Source organism: Anarrhichthys ocellatus, unplaced genomic scaffold (assembly GCF_004355925.1).
Source record: "Anarrhichthys ocellatus isolate YVR2014 unplaced genomic scaffold, GSC_Weel_1.0 scaffold12, whole genome shotgun sequence".
NCBI classification, from domain to species: Eukaryota; Metazoa; Chordata; class Actinopteri; order Perciformes; family Anarhichadidae; genus Anarrhichthys; species Anarrhichthys ocellatus.
Window position 1 is genome coordinate 5,550,788 of NW_022280042.1, and position 16,627 is coordinate 5,567,414.

The 16,627-nt window shown below is 45.6% G+C and overlaps 3 protein-coding genes across 4 annotated transcripts in view; 1 reads left to right on the forward strand and 2 right to left on the reverse strand.

Moving 5' to 3' along the window:
* Nucleotides 1–2,164, reverse strand: part of cyp4f3 (cytochrome P450, family 4, subfamily F, polypeptide 3) — a 3,763-nt gene extending 1,599 nt beyond the window's left edge. Inside the window, exons 1-8 of the mRNA XM_031852166.1 lie at nucleotides 1,898–2,164; nucleotides 1,404–1,548; nucleotides 1,235–1,288; nucleotides 1,007–1,134; nucleotides 757–878; nucleotides 522–668; nucleotides 258–381; nucleotides 113–179 (exon numbers count right to left, since the gene is read on the reverse strand). Coding sequence (XP_031708026.1) covers nucleotides 113–179; nucleotides 258–381; nucleotides 522–668; nucleotides 757–878; nucleotides 1,007–1,134; nucleotides 1,235–1,288; nucleotides 1,404–1,548; nucleotides 1,898–2,101 — 991 coding nt within the window. The 5' untranslated portion in view covers nucleotides 2,102–2,164. The remainder of the gene's footprint in view (nucleotides 1–112; nucleotides 180–257; nucleotides 382–521; nucleotides 669–756; nucleotides 879–1,006; nucleotides 1,135–1,234; nucleotides 1,289–1,403; nucleotides 1,549–1,897) is intronic.
* A 613-nt stretch (nucleotides 2,165–2,777) lies between these two features.
* LOC116386271 (insulin receptor substrate 1-like) lies at nucleotides 2,778–6,672 on the forward strand. 2 transcript variants are annotated; one of them, XM_031852353.1, is made up of 6 exons: nucleotides 2,778–2,992; nucleotides 3,680–4,127; nucleotides 4,266–4,515; nucleotides 4,855–5,104; nucleotides 5,189–5,798; nucleotides 5,929–6,672. In XM_031852353.1, exons 1-6 carry the CDS (start codon nucleotides 2,968–2,970, stop codon nucleotides 6,326–6,328), a joined length of 1,983 nt encoding a protein of 660 aa, XP_031708213.1. In that variant the 5' UTR covers nucleotides 2,778–2,967; the 3' UTR covers nucleotides 6,329–6,672. The 2 variants fall into 2 exon arrangements, with proteins under 2 accessions (XP_031708213.1, XP_031708214.1); XM_031852354.1 differs by having other exon boundaries at nucleotides 2,778–2,948.
* Nucleotides 6,673–10,353: 3,681 nt separating this feature from the next.
* The window catches only part of unc80 (unc-80 homolog (C. elegans)), a 35,060-nt gene continuing 28,786 nt past the window's right edge, over nucleotides 10,354–16,627 (reverse strand). The window contains exons 58-65 of the mRNA XM_031851781.1: nucleotides 16,446–16,611; nucleotides 16,166–16,345; nucleotides 15,944–16,082; nucleotides 15,278–15,334; nucleotides 14,190–14,271; nucleotides 13,751–13,856; nucleotides 12,884–13,071; nucleotides 10,354–12,804 (exon numbers count right to left, since the gene is read on the reverse strand). Of these exons, the coding sequence (XP_031707641.1) occupies nucleotides 12,316–12,804; nucleotides 12,884–13,071; nucleotides 13,751–13,856; nucleotides 14,190–14,271; nucleotides 15,278–15,334; nucleotides 15,944–16,082; nucleotides 16,166–16,345; nucleotides 16,446–16,611 (1,407 nt within the window). The 3' untranslated portion in view covers nucleotides 10,354–12,315. The remainder of the gene's footprint in view (nucleotides 12,805–12,883; nucleotides 13,072–13,750; nucleotides 13,857–14,189; nucleotides 14,272–15,277; nucleotides 15,335–15,943; nucleotides 16,083–16,165; nucleotides 16,346–16,445; nucleotides 16,612–16,627) is intronic.

Genomic DNA, 16,627 nt, shown 5'->3' on the forward strand with positions numbered 1-16,627 from the left:
AAAGACTCTTAGTGGATGTCAACTTGTGATTTTATGACAAATTTTGAGTCGTGTGCATTTATTTATCTCCCACAACTGTCACTTGTAGAAAAATAGCTTTTAACTGTCTCACCTGCAAACATGAAGGTGTTGGCCTCTGCCTGTATCTCCTGATCTGTTAGGCCTCGTCCATCTACATCCTGCAATTACACAGAATTACATTGCAGTCTCTTAAAACTATGGTCTCCATCCATCCCTCATTCTTAGTTCTTCTCTACCTTCGACAGCAGTATGATGTCCACGAAATCTTTCTTTCTCTGCGGCGCTGTGGTGAAGCCTGTTTCTGTCTTCGTCTGCTGGCCGATCAGGGCTCGACGCTTCTGAACCACCTCCCTGGTGAACCTGCAAACACCAGGTTTCACCCAAATATAGGACAGATCAGACAATAAGAAGGTGTTGCTGTAGAATACTACGATGTTGTATTATATGTCTGTGCGACACTGCTACATAAAGGTCAGAAGATCACAGTGCGTGAGCTGTACTTGTGCACAACGCCGAGGGCCTTTCTGAACCGTTTTCCCTGCTGTGTTTTCCAGTAGAACCAGTCCCAGTGGTGCAAAATCTTTTGCCGACGATCTATTACCAGGTCACTCAGCTCCACTACGGCTGACACGTACTCACTGGTAGACCTGGAAAGAGGAGAAAGACAAAAAAAGAAGATAAGAGAATCAAAGTACAATGGAAACATATTTGAGAAATAATGTGCGTTGTCCTCACCTCTGACAGTTGCTGTTGTAGCTGAAGGCACATTTCAGTAAACTGTCCAGCGTCATCAGAGTGACGTGGTCAAACATCTCTATGGTATTCGGGCCCTTTGCGACCAAGCGGCGCCACTTATCCTGAGAGACACAGAGAAGATGCAACAGAGACGTTTGCGTGCAGAAACTAAAAGTACACATTTCACCCTGAGTTCTACTCAGAAATGATGAACCACACACGCAACTGAATGCTTGCTTCGGCGTCTTACGTGCATGGTGTTAGTGGAGGTGTTGAACTTGGCGACGTAGTTCTTCAGGATGTCAAAATGAAAAGCGGGAGTCAGCAGCCGTCTCTTGCGAGACCAATCCTCCCCGTTGCTTAGTAAAAGGCTCTGTCCTGGGACGTTTAGGGGGAGAGAAGGTTTGGAGGTGAGGATGACAGTAAACAAAGTCTTTCAGTGGACTTTCGTCAGAGCAGCATGAGCTGTTTCACTCACCAAGCCATGGACGCAGATGGCCGTAGATAAGCTCATCTTTCATTGTTACGCTGGCTGGATGGAGGGAAGGAGGTGTGGATGTAATGGAAGGAGAAAAAGAACAAAATGTGGAAATGTGGCATTGATAGCTTCGGTCCAAAAAGTTTGTTTCCTGGTAATTATACTCTACCCGGGGCCATGAGCAGAGGCTTGACGTAGTCAGGGTGGAAGAGTCTGACAAAGTGATAGAAAGGGCCGATGAACCAGCTGCAGGAGTGTTTGTACGTCCGCACCAAGTCATCCGCCTGCAGGAGGCCTTCTTCTGTGCTCTGCATCTGAGGCGCAGACATAGTGCAAACCAAACATGACAATAAACGCCAACATTTGAATTGAACGTTTGAATTAAAAGATTAGTGGAGTGAGTTTTGGTTGGTTTTACACTCTAACACTTTGCTGAATTCTTATTGAAATTAACCACAAAGAGGAAATATTGTAATAATAACTTGCAACATTGAGCACACCATGTATCGACAGTTCCTTATGTCTTGTTTCGACATTGACCAGGCATTAATGCCGCAACAGTTAAATGTAACAGATGAGGTGATAGCGTAGCAGGATTAATCGTAGAACTGACAATTATAAATGCATGTGTGCGTTTTACCAGCCTCGGTGTGTGTGTCCTACCTGGCCCAGGTGGCCTAAAAGCCAGGAGTTTGCATGTGGCTTGCTGAAGCAGGACAGCCTGTGTGTGTACCAGGCGTGTCGCACCAGCAGCCTCACCGTCCAAGCTGCAACCACAGCTCCCAGTCCTGTACCGAGCACAAACAGGACCCGACAGAGGCCCGTCCAGCTGAGGACTGGAGAGAGGACGCCCCAGAGGAGAGACATCCCGGGACAGCAAGAGAGAGCGACGAGTATACAGAGGTCGCTTGACAGTCGCCCTGCTCTGACTGTGTTCACAATGAGAAGTTACTGATGTTGACATATGCAGAAACCAAACTGTTCCACCCAATTATTTCAACAGGAGCAAGTGCTGTAACCACTCGCACATATTTGAACACTCCCTTTGTTAAAATAACCACTCATTTCCCACATCTTTGTGTCATGTTGATGGGAAATTACAACCATTAACTTGGTTAATTCGCGTATAGAATGTATTTAGGCGTTAGTTCGAGTTGATAGGAATGCACTGCTGTTATTCTGACAAGTTTCTTTTATCTTAAAGGGACAATATGCTCAAGAGGTTTCTTTTTTATTTGAATCTTTTTTCATCATCTTCATTTTGTTCTTGCCAATTATGTTGACGTTGTTTTAAGATAGGCATTCTTCATTGAAAAAGCGACAATTAAATAATTGCAAAGTTACTGTTTATATATTTATTATTAATACATTTTATCAAGTTTAATTTTTGTTGCAGATATTTTAATTTCCTTCTCAAAAATTGTGCTCGACTTCTCCAACCTTTTCTAGCAAATTCAATTTACCATCGATGAACTCCACAAAGGAGCATAAATCGTTTTTAAACCGTAAACTACTTTGTCATAATGTCTCGTCGGCCTGCTTTTTGCGTCACGCTGTGCGCGCTCCCGCGACATTCATGCACGACTCTGCAGAACGCCTGTTTCACCTGAGCGGACAGACGGGTCCAGACAGTCAGGAGTCTGAAGGGGAAATAAAGTTCAGAAATCGTTGTTGGACTTCTACCGACTGCCTGAAATGAGACACCGGAGACACGGTGCGTGTGCACAGCTGTAATGTTTGAACTTCAGACAGTTTCAGGTGAGTTTTAATTCAACATTTCGGACTTAATGGTGTGGAAAAACGCGACCCTGCGTTAATTAGCGTAATTACAATTAGCTGGTGAGTTTCATGTGTCCCCATGTTTTCCCTTCATCCAGTTAATTGGTCTTTTTAATTACATATTTGCTAAATGCCAGGCATTTATGCAAGAAAGTAGTAATTTGCCCCTTTTTATTGGACATCATAGATACTCGTGTTGTAATTCTATAAAATGGAAAACAGTGTAACGCTTGTCATTTTTGATTTAAAAACGGTATTCTAAAATAGTTTACCGCTGTTGGTGCACTAGGGAATGAATACTGCAGTGTAGTTATGTCTTCAGGCTGCTATTCATCAATATATCATTTATTCTTATATTATTTTGGACCAAGTCAGCTATTAGATGCTTGCTTTTTTTCAGGTCATCATTTAAAGTCCCTCAGAAATAAATCACATTTTAATGTTTGACACCAGAGACTCTGGGATATTTAAATAAGATAAATAATATGATAAATAAGAGAAAAACAAAATAATAATTTAGGCCTGAATTTGAAGTATTAACATTTCTGGATATTAATATTGGAGAAGTGAAGCCCATATTTTTAGACAATCCTAATATAACGCGCTTTGAAAGGAATGTAGAAATATCCAGTATCTCATTCTCCTTCCTCTGTGTGCATGTTTCAGCTTTTCAGCTTGAAATGAATGAAACTGCAGAAGGGCACAGCGGGTGTACCAACCAAGAGAGGTCTCTACCTGCTTCCAGCTCCACCCAAACATGGCTGCCAGCTGAATCCCCTCTGTCAGATCGTCCGATGGAGCGAGACCGGCATCACGATGAGATGCAGTCGAGCCCTCCGTCTCCTTTCTACGAGGAACTCTTTTACACCAGCCAGACCTCCAACATCGTGGTCCCTCTGACCGGTGCCCTCATGACCTCCTCCGGGCCACAGAGCCATGTGGTGAAACAAGGTTACCTGGGGAAGCTGGATCGGAATGACAGAAGATATTTTGTCCTGAGAGCAGGAAGTCACACCGGGCCGAGCCGACTCGAGTGGTACAAGAACCAGGAGAAGTTCACAGCAGTGGAGAAGTCTGCTGGTAAAGCTGCGCTGTTTGGCTCGAGTAAGCAAGGGTAGGTTCAAGCAACTTTAACCAACTAATGTGTAAATAGAAACTGAAGACCAGGCAATACAATACACTACAATACATGACTATAAAGTAACTGCAGAAAAACTACAATCCAAAATGAAATTGTTTCCTTCCTCCCCAGGGTGATTTACCTGAGGTGCTGTCTTGGTGTGAGTCGGAGTGGCAGTGCTAGGAACGGCCGCACGCTGGCGCTGTATGCCAAGGATCAAACCATGGTACTGGTGGTGGAGCACCAGTGGGAACAAGAAGACTGGTATCTGGCCATTAAGAAACTGATGGAGGAAGAGCGGAAGGATGAAGAGCATGGAGAAGGATTTGATGAAGACGATGATGGGTATTGCACCCTGCCCCCTGCTGCGTTCTTCAAAGAGGTCAGACCAGATTTTTATTGTTGTGCATTAGATTTAAAGGGACAGTGTGCAGGATTTGCTGGCATTTAGCAGTTTGGTTGCAGATTGCAACCAGTCAGTTGTGGGGTACTATAGAAACATGGCGGACTCCGTGAAGAGGACCGCTCCATATGTCGATATGAAGGGTTCATTCTAAGCTAACGAAAACCCAACCGTTCTTAGTTTCAGGTGATTATACGCTTCTGAAAATAATAGCAAATGAGAGTTCCTTGTTGTAACTTTTAAGTACTACCAGCTTTTCATTAGATATAAATACCCCTACCCCGATCTTTGCCTCTGCTCCCTTCACTGTCGTCTAAGGTATGGCCCATCACAGTGAAGCCCATAGGTCTGGGTTGTTCCAAGTCCCTGGCTGGGGAGAGCCGTCTCTGCCTCACAGCTACGTCTCTCATCTTGGTCCGAGTGACTGCATGCAGTAATTTGCCGTCGGTTACCATACCTTTACTGAGTGTTAGGCGCTTTGGTCACTTGGATGGCTCGTTCTACTTGGAGCTCGGCAGGTCGGCACCAAACGGTCCTGGAGAGATCTGGTTGGGAGCAAGAGACCAAGGTAATTAAGACGTAAAAGATGTGCTGATTTCACTCATGTCTGCCTTACCATAGGACCGTGACTTCTTTTGTCTGCTCTGTACAGGGAACCCAGCAGTTGCCCACCACATTCATGAGGTGGTTCGTGAGACAGTCAGGGCACTGCGAGCTCTCCCTGACTTCAGCCGGTCTCCGACCTCCAACCACCATCAGCTTCAAACCCTTCTGGCTCTAAAACGCTGCAGACCCAAACACAGAGACAAACCGGTGAATGTGAGACCACCTGGTTCTCGTCTGGCCCCGCCCCTCAGAAACCCTGAAATCCAGAAAGGTCCAACTAAATGTTACCTCGAGCTCAACAAAACGGAGCCTGAATCCACTCTGAGCTCCTCCTCACATCCCGGCCCTCTCGGATCCCATCCGAGCTCCGTGTCTGAGACTGGAAGCTACATGGAAATGAAGATGGATCAACATCTCCCAGCGAACAAAGGGAGGGAAAACGACTGCGGAAGAACTTTCATGGCGACAGGGCACCACTGCAGTGTTGCAGCCTGCGGGATGGAGAGCTGGGAGCCAGCTGTGGAGCAGGGTCTGGGTTACATGATGATGTCGCCACCAGCACTGCCGCAGGATGACTATGTGACCATGACAAGCCCACATAAACACAACGGACCACCTCACCCTTCACCCTCTTCTTCCCCTCAGACATTCAACTGGTAAGATCCCAGAGAAACTTGGTAGGAAACATTACAAATGCAAGCCTCAGAATGTACTAAGAGGTTATGCTGAATGCACAACTTGTGCAGTGTTTGTATTTAAACATGTAGTATGTATTTTTTTTTGTAGCTCCACCTCTGACAGCTACTCTCCTCTGCACCCGTCACATCATCGGACCAATGAGGACAGTCGGCCACACTGGCTGGTGACCTCAGTCCAACAGTCCGAAACAGAAGCTGGCCAATCACGGATGAGCTGCTTATGGCGACCACAGGAAGCTGCAAGGCAGGAGCAGATATCGGCAAAGCGGAGACGAGTAGCACAGACCTGGGCCTCTTTGTCTCCTGTGAGGAGTGTTGATCGGTCTGGCGTGACAACTCCAAGTGGACCAGACCAGACCAGGCCAGTCCAGGCGAGGCCAAACTCTGGCGCAGGCAGGTCGAGCCGAGCTGCATCAGAACGATGTGTGAGAAGATACCGGCTGTCGTTGTGTCTGCCTTCCTGCCTGCAAGCTGGGGATGGAAACTGAGTTGTTGTAATAATTATTTTGTTAAAATCAATAATCTGAACAGGAGCTACTTATTATTCACGTGCAGCAGGTAACGTTATAGTTACAGGCCACAAAAAGTAAACTTATGAAAGAATAATTGATTGAAATATTCAATCAACCATCTTAAATTAAATACAGAATATGTTTAAAAAAATAAAGTTGTCTTTGACACATTTATATTGTTATATTGTCTGTAAATGCACTAAGTGTTTGGTTTCAGTTTTCCCCTTTTTGTCTATTTTCGTTCCCTCTTTTTGACTCTTCACAGCACTATAGATGCTCCATTGTTATATGAAATAATTAAAAGAATAAAGTCGCATGAATACAAATGTTTAAGCCCTTTATTGATCGGTAACCAGGGTGAGGACAACAGCGTATAATAATCACAAAGATTGTGGAATTTAAGAAACTCGTTTATTCGAACAATGAAGCTGCTTGCAGTTTAATTACTAATGGATGTTCTTTTCCTTTGCTGTGTGATAATGCACTGTATAGTCTTCATGCAGGATTCTGTCATTGCCTAACATAACTGCTTAAATACTGCAACATTGTTCGAGTTCATAATTATCTCGGTACATGTGAACATCAGAGGTGAGACTTGTGGACAGATGTACATAATAAAGAGCATGTTGGAGAGTTTAGTGTGTTTCAATGCTAAAGACTGAAAAAACAAATGACTAACGTAGAATAAAGTCATCCATTCTTCAATAATATGACAACTTATTTAGTGATTCATTATCTATAGATTGGCTGATGGAAGTTGGAGCTGTATTTTTACCCGAGTTGGTTACTTGATTAACAAACAATTACCGCTCTAAATGCTTTCAAACTTATTTTCATTAGAGGAAATACTCCCTGTAGGCCTTACATGACAAGTATCTTTTAGCTTCACGCTACTTTTCCTTTTCAATATTACTATATTGACTATTTTCTGTTTCCTCTCATAGATGGTTGCAAGTTGACTGGTGTTTACACAGTCCGTGGGAACTATGGTGGAGTCTTCAGGTTTGTGAAGAAGAGGAACGTTACACAGAATGAACGTCATGAAAAATTACAAATAGGTCAGTATTTAATGTCAGCGCCGTGCAAATATAGTGTTCATTTGGGTACATAGAGATTGTGTACTGTTTTCTAATGCAGAGAGGGAATAATGGAGCCTGGAGGTGTCTTAATGCAGTTTATTTAACAAATATTCAAAGTGTATTCTTAATAAAAGCACACTTTACTCCCCTGTTTCTACCTAATTTATGATCCAAAATGCAAATACAGTGAGAGAATGTTTCTGTTATGCATTCTTGTCCTGTCCTCTGTATCCATGTCCACCTAAGAAATGATCTGTTTTAATTCTGCACAGTTTAATTAAAACGTATTTATCTCAAATCCATAGAAACACACTGTACCACACATTGACCCTCCCCCCCCCCCACAATGAATGACGCGCTCTTCCTGTGAGGTCATCACTATTTAGCTCAGGTGGACGAGCTCGCCTGATGACGCATCCAAGATGGCTGACAACAACCTGCGCGGTTACTGCTCGCGTGTTTGTGAATGGAGGACCAGAGGAAGAGGGAGACCTGCAGCTAACGTTACCTGCGAGTTACGATGTCATTCCGGGGCTTTTGGTTACAGGTGTTCTACTGTTGTTGTTGTTGTAGAGATGCACTTCCTTGCTTTGAACACTAGAGGGCGTACTTCATAAATGATATGGACTCATAGAGGGTTGCAGGGATGACGCATTTCTGTAGGCCAGCTAAGGGGAGTTAAAAGAGGGCACGTCAATCTATCGTGGGGGTTCAACACATGCGCAGTAGAATCTGGTCTCTCTAACTGGCTGCCGTCATAAGACATGATATTGATCGATCGCTCGTCTACCATGACACCCTCCCTGTGGACTGAGGCGGACTTCAGAATACCTCAAGCTGACGTTACAGCCCATGTTATTTGTCTTCTTTTGTTGGTTGTCAGAGAGAAGACTCAAGGTGTGGGGGCGAGGAGCAGCAGACTGGATGGAGACGAGGACATCAAGGTGAGGAGAGATGGACCTGAGAAACAAACTATCATCTGTACACAGCTGTAAACCGCAACAGTCGAACCACATGCCTTTTATATAGGAACGATTGTGTGTCTGTAATGTGTTATTTGTGTCTCCATCCTCCAGAAAGTGCTGGAGTAGCAGCTGGAGAAGCTGCTCAAGCGGTTTGGATTCCGTTTTTCACATGTTGCTCGGTTCTCGACTTGCGGGCTGGGAATGTGATTTTCAGAAGATAACACAGCAGCAGTGTGCAGAACAAATCCCAGAACAGACGGGCAGGCCTCGAGCTTCAGGGATAGCTCACCGAGATAAGCAGCTGACAGTGAGTGACGCGTGGCACCCTGAGGAGAAAGGTTCAAATCCATCTCCATCTCAAGGTCCGGTCTGTTTCCACCACCGATTAGAGGCACCAGAGCTGAAGATGATTCAAGATGTGATCTGGTGTTTTATTTGTAAATGCGCAGAACAATCTCTCATTGTTGTAAAGGAGCTTAAGTGTTAGTTTTGTTCCAGAGGTTTTCTGTGTTTAAGAGCTGAGTGAAGGCGGTGTGACCAAATAGCTCAGTCAGTTAGCAGACTGCTCAGAAGACCTGAGGTCATGAGCTCGCTCCTTGTGAGGTGCAGTGATTTTTTGAGTGAAAGTGCTGACACTAGTGATGCGTGACAACATGAGGTGAAAGGATGAAACCCTAACTGTGTTTCAGGAAGGTCCAGTCTGTTTCCTCCACACATTTGAAACACTAACAACAAAACTGAAGGAGCTTCATAGAGAAGAGTGATAGTTTATTTTTGCAGGAGAATGTGTGACGCTGCAGCAGCAGCTGAGCGCGTCAGATTGGGAGTCTGGAGGTTGTGGGCTCCATCCTGTGGCGCAGTGAATTTTAAGGTCCAACACCCAAGATGAGGAAGTTAAATACTCTATGAAGATGTACGACTTGACATAAGTGAGGCTGGGTTATGAGTGACTGGAGGTTATGAGTTTGTACATTCAGGTCAACCAGTCAAAACAGAGGAGACAAATATGCAATGAACCAGACATGAGTGTCAGATCAGATAGCTCGAGGTGATAGACGTCCTCTTAGAAGACAGGAGGAGGTTGTGGGTTCAAACCTTATGTGGTGCAGTGACTTTTGAGGTCTAACAGCCAAAGGAAGAAGTCAAATATAGCAAGAGAAGAGTTCAAAGTGTGAGTGATGTGATGGTGAGATTACACAGTTCCAGGTTTGGATCGCGCTGACCCGGGTTCGCTCCTCACCTATGTGAGGACATCAATGTCCACGACCCCGGGGGTCGAGACGTCCGTCTCCTCCTGGGTTTTCAGAGAAATTAACTCATTTGACTCATTTTATACTACATTTTTATGATTATGATTTTTGATGATCAGCTTGAGGTATTCTGAAGTCCGCCTCAGTCCACAGGGAGGGTGTCATGGTAGACGAGCGATCGATCAATATCATGTCTTATGACCGCAGCCAGCTAGAGAGACCAGATTCTACTGCGCATGTGTTGAACCCCCACGATAGATTAACGTGCCCTATTTTAACTCCCCTTAGCTGGCCTACAGAAATGCGTCATCCCTGCAACCCTCTATGAGTCCATATCATTTATGAAGTACGCCCTCTAGTGTTCAATGCAAGGAAGTGCATCTCTACAACAACAACAACAGTAGAACACCTGTAACCAAAAGCCCCGGAATGACATCGTAACTCGCAGGTAACGTTAGCTGCAGGTCTCCCTCTTCCTCTGGTCCTCCATTCACAAACACGCGAGCAGTAACCGCGCAGGTTGTTGTCAGCCATCTTGGATGCGTCATCAGGCGAGCTCGTCCACCTGCGCTAAATAGCGATGACCTCACAGGAAGAGCGCGTCATTCATTGCGTCATCAAAAAACTACTTGAACGTGTCATTCATAATGTCAATTTTTACTGTTACTGACTTCTCCACGGTTAGAAATGGACAGAAAGCTGAAAAACATTGTCAACAATATCTATTTATTTAGATATTTTAGAAATATTCTGATATACTGTATAGCTTTATTCTAACTTTGCACAAAGAAGACATGATTTGACGAACACATTACATTTAAAGGGAACTCAGATTCAACAGTTCAATGGCCCTCTGACAAAGAAACACTGATGCGTCTTTGTACTTCTCCAAAGACTTAAAACCTTGACCTTGTGTGGTACAGTGTGTTTCTATGGATTTGAGATAGATACGTTTTAAACTGTGCAAAATTAAAACAGATCATTTCTTAGGTGGACATGGATACAGAGGACAGGACAAGAATGCATAACAGAAACATTTTCTCACTGCATTTCCATTTTGGATCATAAATTAGGTAGAAACAGGGGAGTAAAGTGTGCTTTTATTAAGAATACACTTTGAATATTTGTTGAATAAACTGCATTAAGACACCTCCATAGAGGCTGCATTATTCCCTCTCTACTCCCACTGCATTAGAAAACAGTACACAATCTCTATGTACCCACATAAACACTATATTTGCACGGCGCTGGCATCAGCCAATAACAACACGCTGTGCGTTGGTGAGACTTATGGCACATATTAATCCTGTATTATGTGATTTAACGTCATCATTATTACTATTGATGAAAAGGGTCAAATCGGCATGTTTTAGATATTTTGTCACAACATGTTCACATGATATGATCTCCTTCAAAGTGGACATTTAGGAGGTATGAGGCTTTCAGCAGACACAAGAAACGCATTTAAAGAGACAGGCGTGTCAATATTTTTCCTTAAGGCATGGAATATGCAACGAGGTAACAGCCATCGACTGCATCGCGCTCGCCCCACTGATGTCATGTCAACATCACAGACACAGAAACAAAACATGACCACCACTGCAACATCAGGACGAGTGACATTGTAAATGTTATCCGTTTTTTTTTTCTTCCGGAATTGATATTTTAAGCTGATAAACACAACTTTGACCACAAATCAAATATTCTGCTGGGACACTGAGCAGAACAATACACACACTGTAGAAACAGAGTTAACGGGATATATGTTTGACATTATGATTAGAATGAGAGCTGAAACAACAGGACTCTCACATATTATCCCATAAAATATTCAGTACATATGCTGTACTGAATATTTGCTGTATATCGCCTTCTTCATTTCATATAAAGGCCGTAGTTTCACCCGCCACTTTAGAATGGCTCTTATAGATATACTGTCTGTACAAGTTCTGCATTGCCCTCCTTTATAGTCTTTGTACAAGATATAACATCTCCTTTTTTTCAATTTATATATATATAGATCTCCGCAATATAGACATTCAAATCTACAGTATTAGAAGCGTTCGTTTCTGATTATTTTATAATTGGGTATTAATCTAAAATAAAATTAAAAAATAAACCTTTTATCTTCGACAGGTCGACATAAAAAGACAGCATGACTTCACGTTGCTATGATGAAGGAGACGAGCAATAAGGTAGATTGCTGCTAAAATATACATTCAACCCGCACGGTGTGTAGCCATAAGAACAGACAAAGGACAATAATGTTGATATTCAACACTTAGAAGATTAAATAACAGACCTACAGAGAGAGGAAGGAAGGGGGAATGTTTTGCACATTTAAGTGTACACTTTTGTCAAAACTAAAGAACTACACTGAGGAGGGAGCGGTTTAGTTTCAGGGGAAAGCTGAGGGATTTGGGGCTACAGACGGGATAGAAAACAAGTCGGTGGCTTATACAGGACTTGAGGAAGGGGCTCAGTGTGAAAAACAGAAGAAGCCACACATCTCTGTACATTCCCTTCCTTTCAAACTCAGTCAATAAAATCACACTTTACTTTTCATTTGTGAAATGTTTGCAGCACAGCCTCCCTGTTATCCGTACCCTGCAGGTATTTGTATGGCATTTGGCTACAGATAGAAAAATACAGTACGCCTGTCAGCCCTCTCAGACGTGGGACTCGTCCAGGTCCAGGTCGACCGGGGAGAGGGGCAGGGGCCGCCGACGGGGTGACCGGCGGGGTGAGGTATGGGACAGCAGCGGGGTGAGGAGGGGGTTCTCTGTGCCCTCGTCCTCGCTGAGCTGCAGCAGGGTGTCGCTGCGCGGCAGGAGCGCAGTCGTGTCCTCATCCCCGGGGCTGTCTCTGATCCTGGGCGGCCCCGGCGGCGGCGGAAGCAGGAGAGGCGCTGGCGGCAGAGGCGGAGGCGGCGGGGGGCCGGGGGCTGGCGCCGTGCCTAGCACCGGGAGCGGTGGAGGGAGAGGAGAGTTGGTGCGGGACAAGGCGAGAGGGGAGCAGGTTCGGGAGAAGGGCAGCGGGGAGCAGGTTCGGGATGGGGGTGTTGGGGTGGAAGGGCGGGAGATGGAGGGAGGAGGGGAGAGGCTGCTGCGGAGGCCCCACTGCTCTCGCTTCTCCTTGCTGCTGATGACGGGAGGAACCTGGGGAGAATAAAGTGGTTAATGAGAATTTGCCAAGATGGATTGTTCAATGCTCCAGCCCTTTCTCTGCTGGTCCTACCTGTGTCTTAGCAGGGCTGTGCAGGTCGGCGGTCACTGTGGCCGAGGAGACAGAGGGCACCTCCAGTGTCGGGGACTTTGAAAGGGCAGGACTTGCCTTCCTGCCCTCAGCCAGAGGGTCCATCGCGCTGGGAGTCTGCTGGCCTTGGCTCTCTGTAAAGGTGACTGACCTCTTTTGGTCTCCATGCGCTGTGGGCACACATGCGTGCGCACGTGGTCAAAACAGAGACAACAGCGCCAGCTATAGCGACTCGCTAACACATCAGCACCACCAAAAAAAAGAAAAGAAAAGTGGAGGCAGGGATGGAACAGGAAAGGGTAGGCAGGGACTGGGAGGGGGATGCAAGACAGACATGCAGAGCGCCCTACTGGGTGAGGTTGCAGATAAAAGGGGGCGGGCCGTTGCAGGGTGGAGAGGAGAGGGTTAAGGGTTGTGTCTCACCTTCACAGTCCAACAAAGTTTCTTTATTTCGAAACATAAGGCATGAGACAGAACAGAGTGAGAAGAGTCAGTCTGGGGACAGGTGGTACAACGAACAGCATTGGAACAAAGACGGAGGTTGTGAACGGGGAGGATGGGCCAGTTCAAGTCAGCACACAGACATTAAACATCACATTTTAATGGGAGAATTAGGCTTTAACGGTGTTTAACAGTCTAGACTTGGCTTGTTGTGTGTTGATGAAGTGCAGGGAGAGTCTGGCTGTTACATTTTCAGTGACTCACTCGTTTTAAAATTCTATGACAAACATATCCTCACATTCAGTCAGCAACACACACACACACACACACACACACACACACACGCACACACACGCACACACACACACACACACACACACACACACATGAAGGCACGTGTTGTGTTACCCAGTGGTTTGTTCTTGGGCTGGATGCTCCTGCGGGTTGTGGAAAGCCTCGCTCCAGACCGACTACGTGGTTCAGTCTTTGGAATGGACAGCAGGGGGCGGCGCAGCTGCAGGAAAGTCACAATTAATTCCAATCCAGTTTAGAGTATGAACTGTTTTTTTCAGTTTTTACGCATTAACTTTTAGAGTTCATGCAATATGACAAATGCTTTTATTTCAATTTCACATATTCATTATGAATCAAAGAGGGATAATTCAACATGTTACTGCTGTTACAGTTGGAGATGTTGTGTTTTCCTTTAAAGTGCTAAATCATATTTCAATCATTCATACTTCCCGTTTTCTCCTCCCCTTCTTTTGGATACAAATCACTTCTTAATTACTGTCCATGTAGTTTGCATAATTTCATTCAAAATTAAAGATAAAGTTAACGTCCACACCTGTCTGAGGCCTCTCTTTCTTCCTAAAGGAGGCTGGATCAGAAGGTTCTGCTGACCCGGTTCACTCTGCACACTGGCAACCCTGGTACAATCATCAGATGAACATTTGCATTCACACACATTCACACACACACACACACACACACACACACACACACACACACACACACACACACAAGAGACACAAAAATACATCAACACGAAGAGACCAAAAGACCACCGCATCCCCAGCTGAGCTCGTTTACTGACCAAATCTTTGACCACAATAAGTTATAGCTATTCTACCCATTCACTCACTACACGACACACACACACAATAAGTTACAAGACACCCAATCACAGTGCAGAAAAAAATGATTCATACACTGACAACACAACAAGGGATAGTAGGGGCTGGAGTAGCAACGCTCACACATTTAGAATCCCCCCTTTTCCTAACGTGTGACTCTGTTAAATCAAATTGTAATTGGGCTACATCAGATTTGAAGTTCTCAAAAGCAAAATTGGACAAAACCGGACAAAGAAAACAAAAGTGTCCTCATGTTATAGTTGCCACCCCAGTTCCCTCTTGCCCCTACAGATTGGTATCCAGAGTAGGACGCCCAATTTGATCAGCGAGAAGCTTGATAGACACGTAAACAGTATGAAACACCATGGCACCAATGGGAGAGAGGCTGACTCTAGTGATGGCACATCAACTGGAAAGACCCACAGCTAACAGAGGTGAAACAGAGCTCCCTGGCCCCGGGGGCCCTCTTTAGCTGTTTTTTTAGGGGGTAGGGGCCTGGTTAAGATAGCACAGCAGATGAGCTGAGAAGATGAGGGTCAGTGTGGAGCTCAAGAGGAAGTAGGGGGGGGGGGGGGGGGTAGAGGATAGAGACAAGTACCACTGGACCCACACAGAGAGAGATAGAGACAGGTAAGTGAGGGGAGGTGTAGCGGGCCAAGGCGATTTGATTGGATGTGGATGAGTGATCAACGGCGAGGCGGCCAATAGAGGGGGGCCATCCAGAGGCGATGCCCCTCCCACCGGCAGACAGATGCAAGAACGCACCAACGGGAGAGACACAGAGAGAGGGCCACTGTACCTAGAGAGGTTACCCTCCTGCAGAAGGCCCTGGGACTCATCTAGCACATTGGGTTCACTGTAAAAAGGGAGGGCGGAGGGGGAGTTTAGGGAGTGTAGTCGAGATCCGTTACCGCCCGAGTCCCTGAGCCCAGACAGCGCGGTGGGAGGCCGGAGCTGTGACTACTACATTCTTACCAAGATACAGAGTCTTAGCTACTTCACAATTCTGCTCTGAGACAGTTGAACAAAAACGTCATAAATCAACAGAGATATACACAGAAAAAATGGCTGTGGTTGTGGGATATGACTGATTGATCCAATTCTACATATTACATAAATAAGCCAAGATCGGAATCGTACATGGATATTTGTTGAAGGTAGCTGTGAAAACACAAATAATTGAATTTGAGCTCAGCGAAACAGTAAATGCAGGAATACTTTCAACAGAAAACACACATCAGGGTTCACACAGTTAGAACATTTCTGTCTGCACACCAGCTCAATCTTTTGTCCTGTATCGTCAACTGCAGGACAAATGAGGGAGAAAAGATCCTGCATATCGTCACAAACCAGGGCACATTTTATACTTGTCTTTAACAGAAACTACACTACGAAAGTGCTTGTCCATACTTGTGTACAGTGTGTATTTGGTGAGCGTGCATGCATGTGTGTTGTTATACGTTACCTGTGGCTGGGCAGCAAGGTGGTGCGGGGGACCTCGGGCTGCAAGGCCGCGGAGCCGGTGGCGTGGCTGGAGAACCGTCGCTGCGCCATCATCCGAGGCAAAAAGGCTTCGTGCTCGCTCACCACGCTAATGGAGTCATCTGGAAGGGAGAAGGATGGATGTGGTGAGTTCAGTCCGATTTTTCGACGATTGTCATGTGAAAGAAATGAGAATGTTTCTGACTCTCTTCGTCGTCCTCGTCGGTGCGGCTGAGCGTGTCTTGGGAGGGTTGGCGCGACGGTTGGCTGTCCTGCTCCCAAACTGTGCCGGTGCCCGTGTTGGAGCGCGACATCGTGGCCAAACTGAGGCGGTATGCTGACGTAGAGGTGCCCACCGTGCTGATGGACGTCTTGCCCTGGTAAGCTGTTTGATGGAGGCAGGTTGAACACCAACACACAGGCAAAAATGTAAGTTAACAATTCGAGGAATCATCTGATATTTTAACTTTGCTTCAGTGTCTGACCGGAGCCGCTGTGCACAGCCTCCTTGAGGATCTTGAGTTCATTGTTGAACTCTGCGAACAGGGAGCTCTTGCAGAGAGGGCGCGGGATGAATCGTCGCTCCAGCTGGTCAGCGATGTGGTGACGTGCTGTGATCTCCTCCTGGGAGTCGGCAGGCTGCGTCAACAACTAGACGAACATGAAC

What these genes read in the sequence shown, in the direction of transcription:
- LOC116386271 (XM_031852353.1), top strand. Translation starts at nt 2,968, where the DNA reads ATGTTTGAACTTCAGACAGTTTCAG. An exon ending in TGAACTTCAGACAGTTTCAG is followed by an intron (nt 2,993 to 3,679) that starts GTGAGTTTTAAT and finishes TGCATGTTTCAG; the next exon opens with CTTTTCAGCTTGAAATGAAT. An exon ending in GTTGGGAGCAAGAGACCAAG is followed by an intron (nt 5,105 to 5,188) that starts GTAATTAAGACG and finishes TGCTCTGTACAG; the next exon opens with GGAACCCAGCAGTTGCCCAC.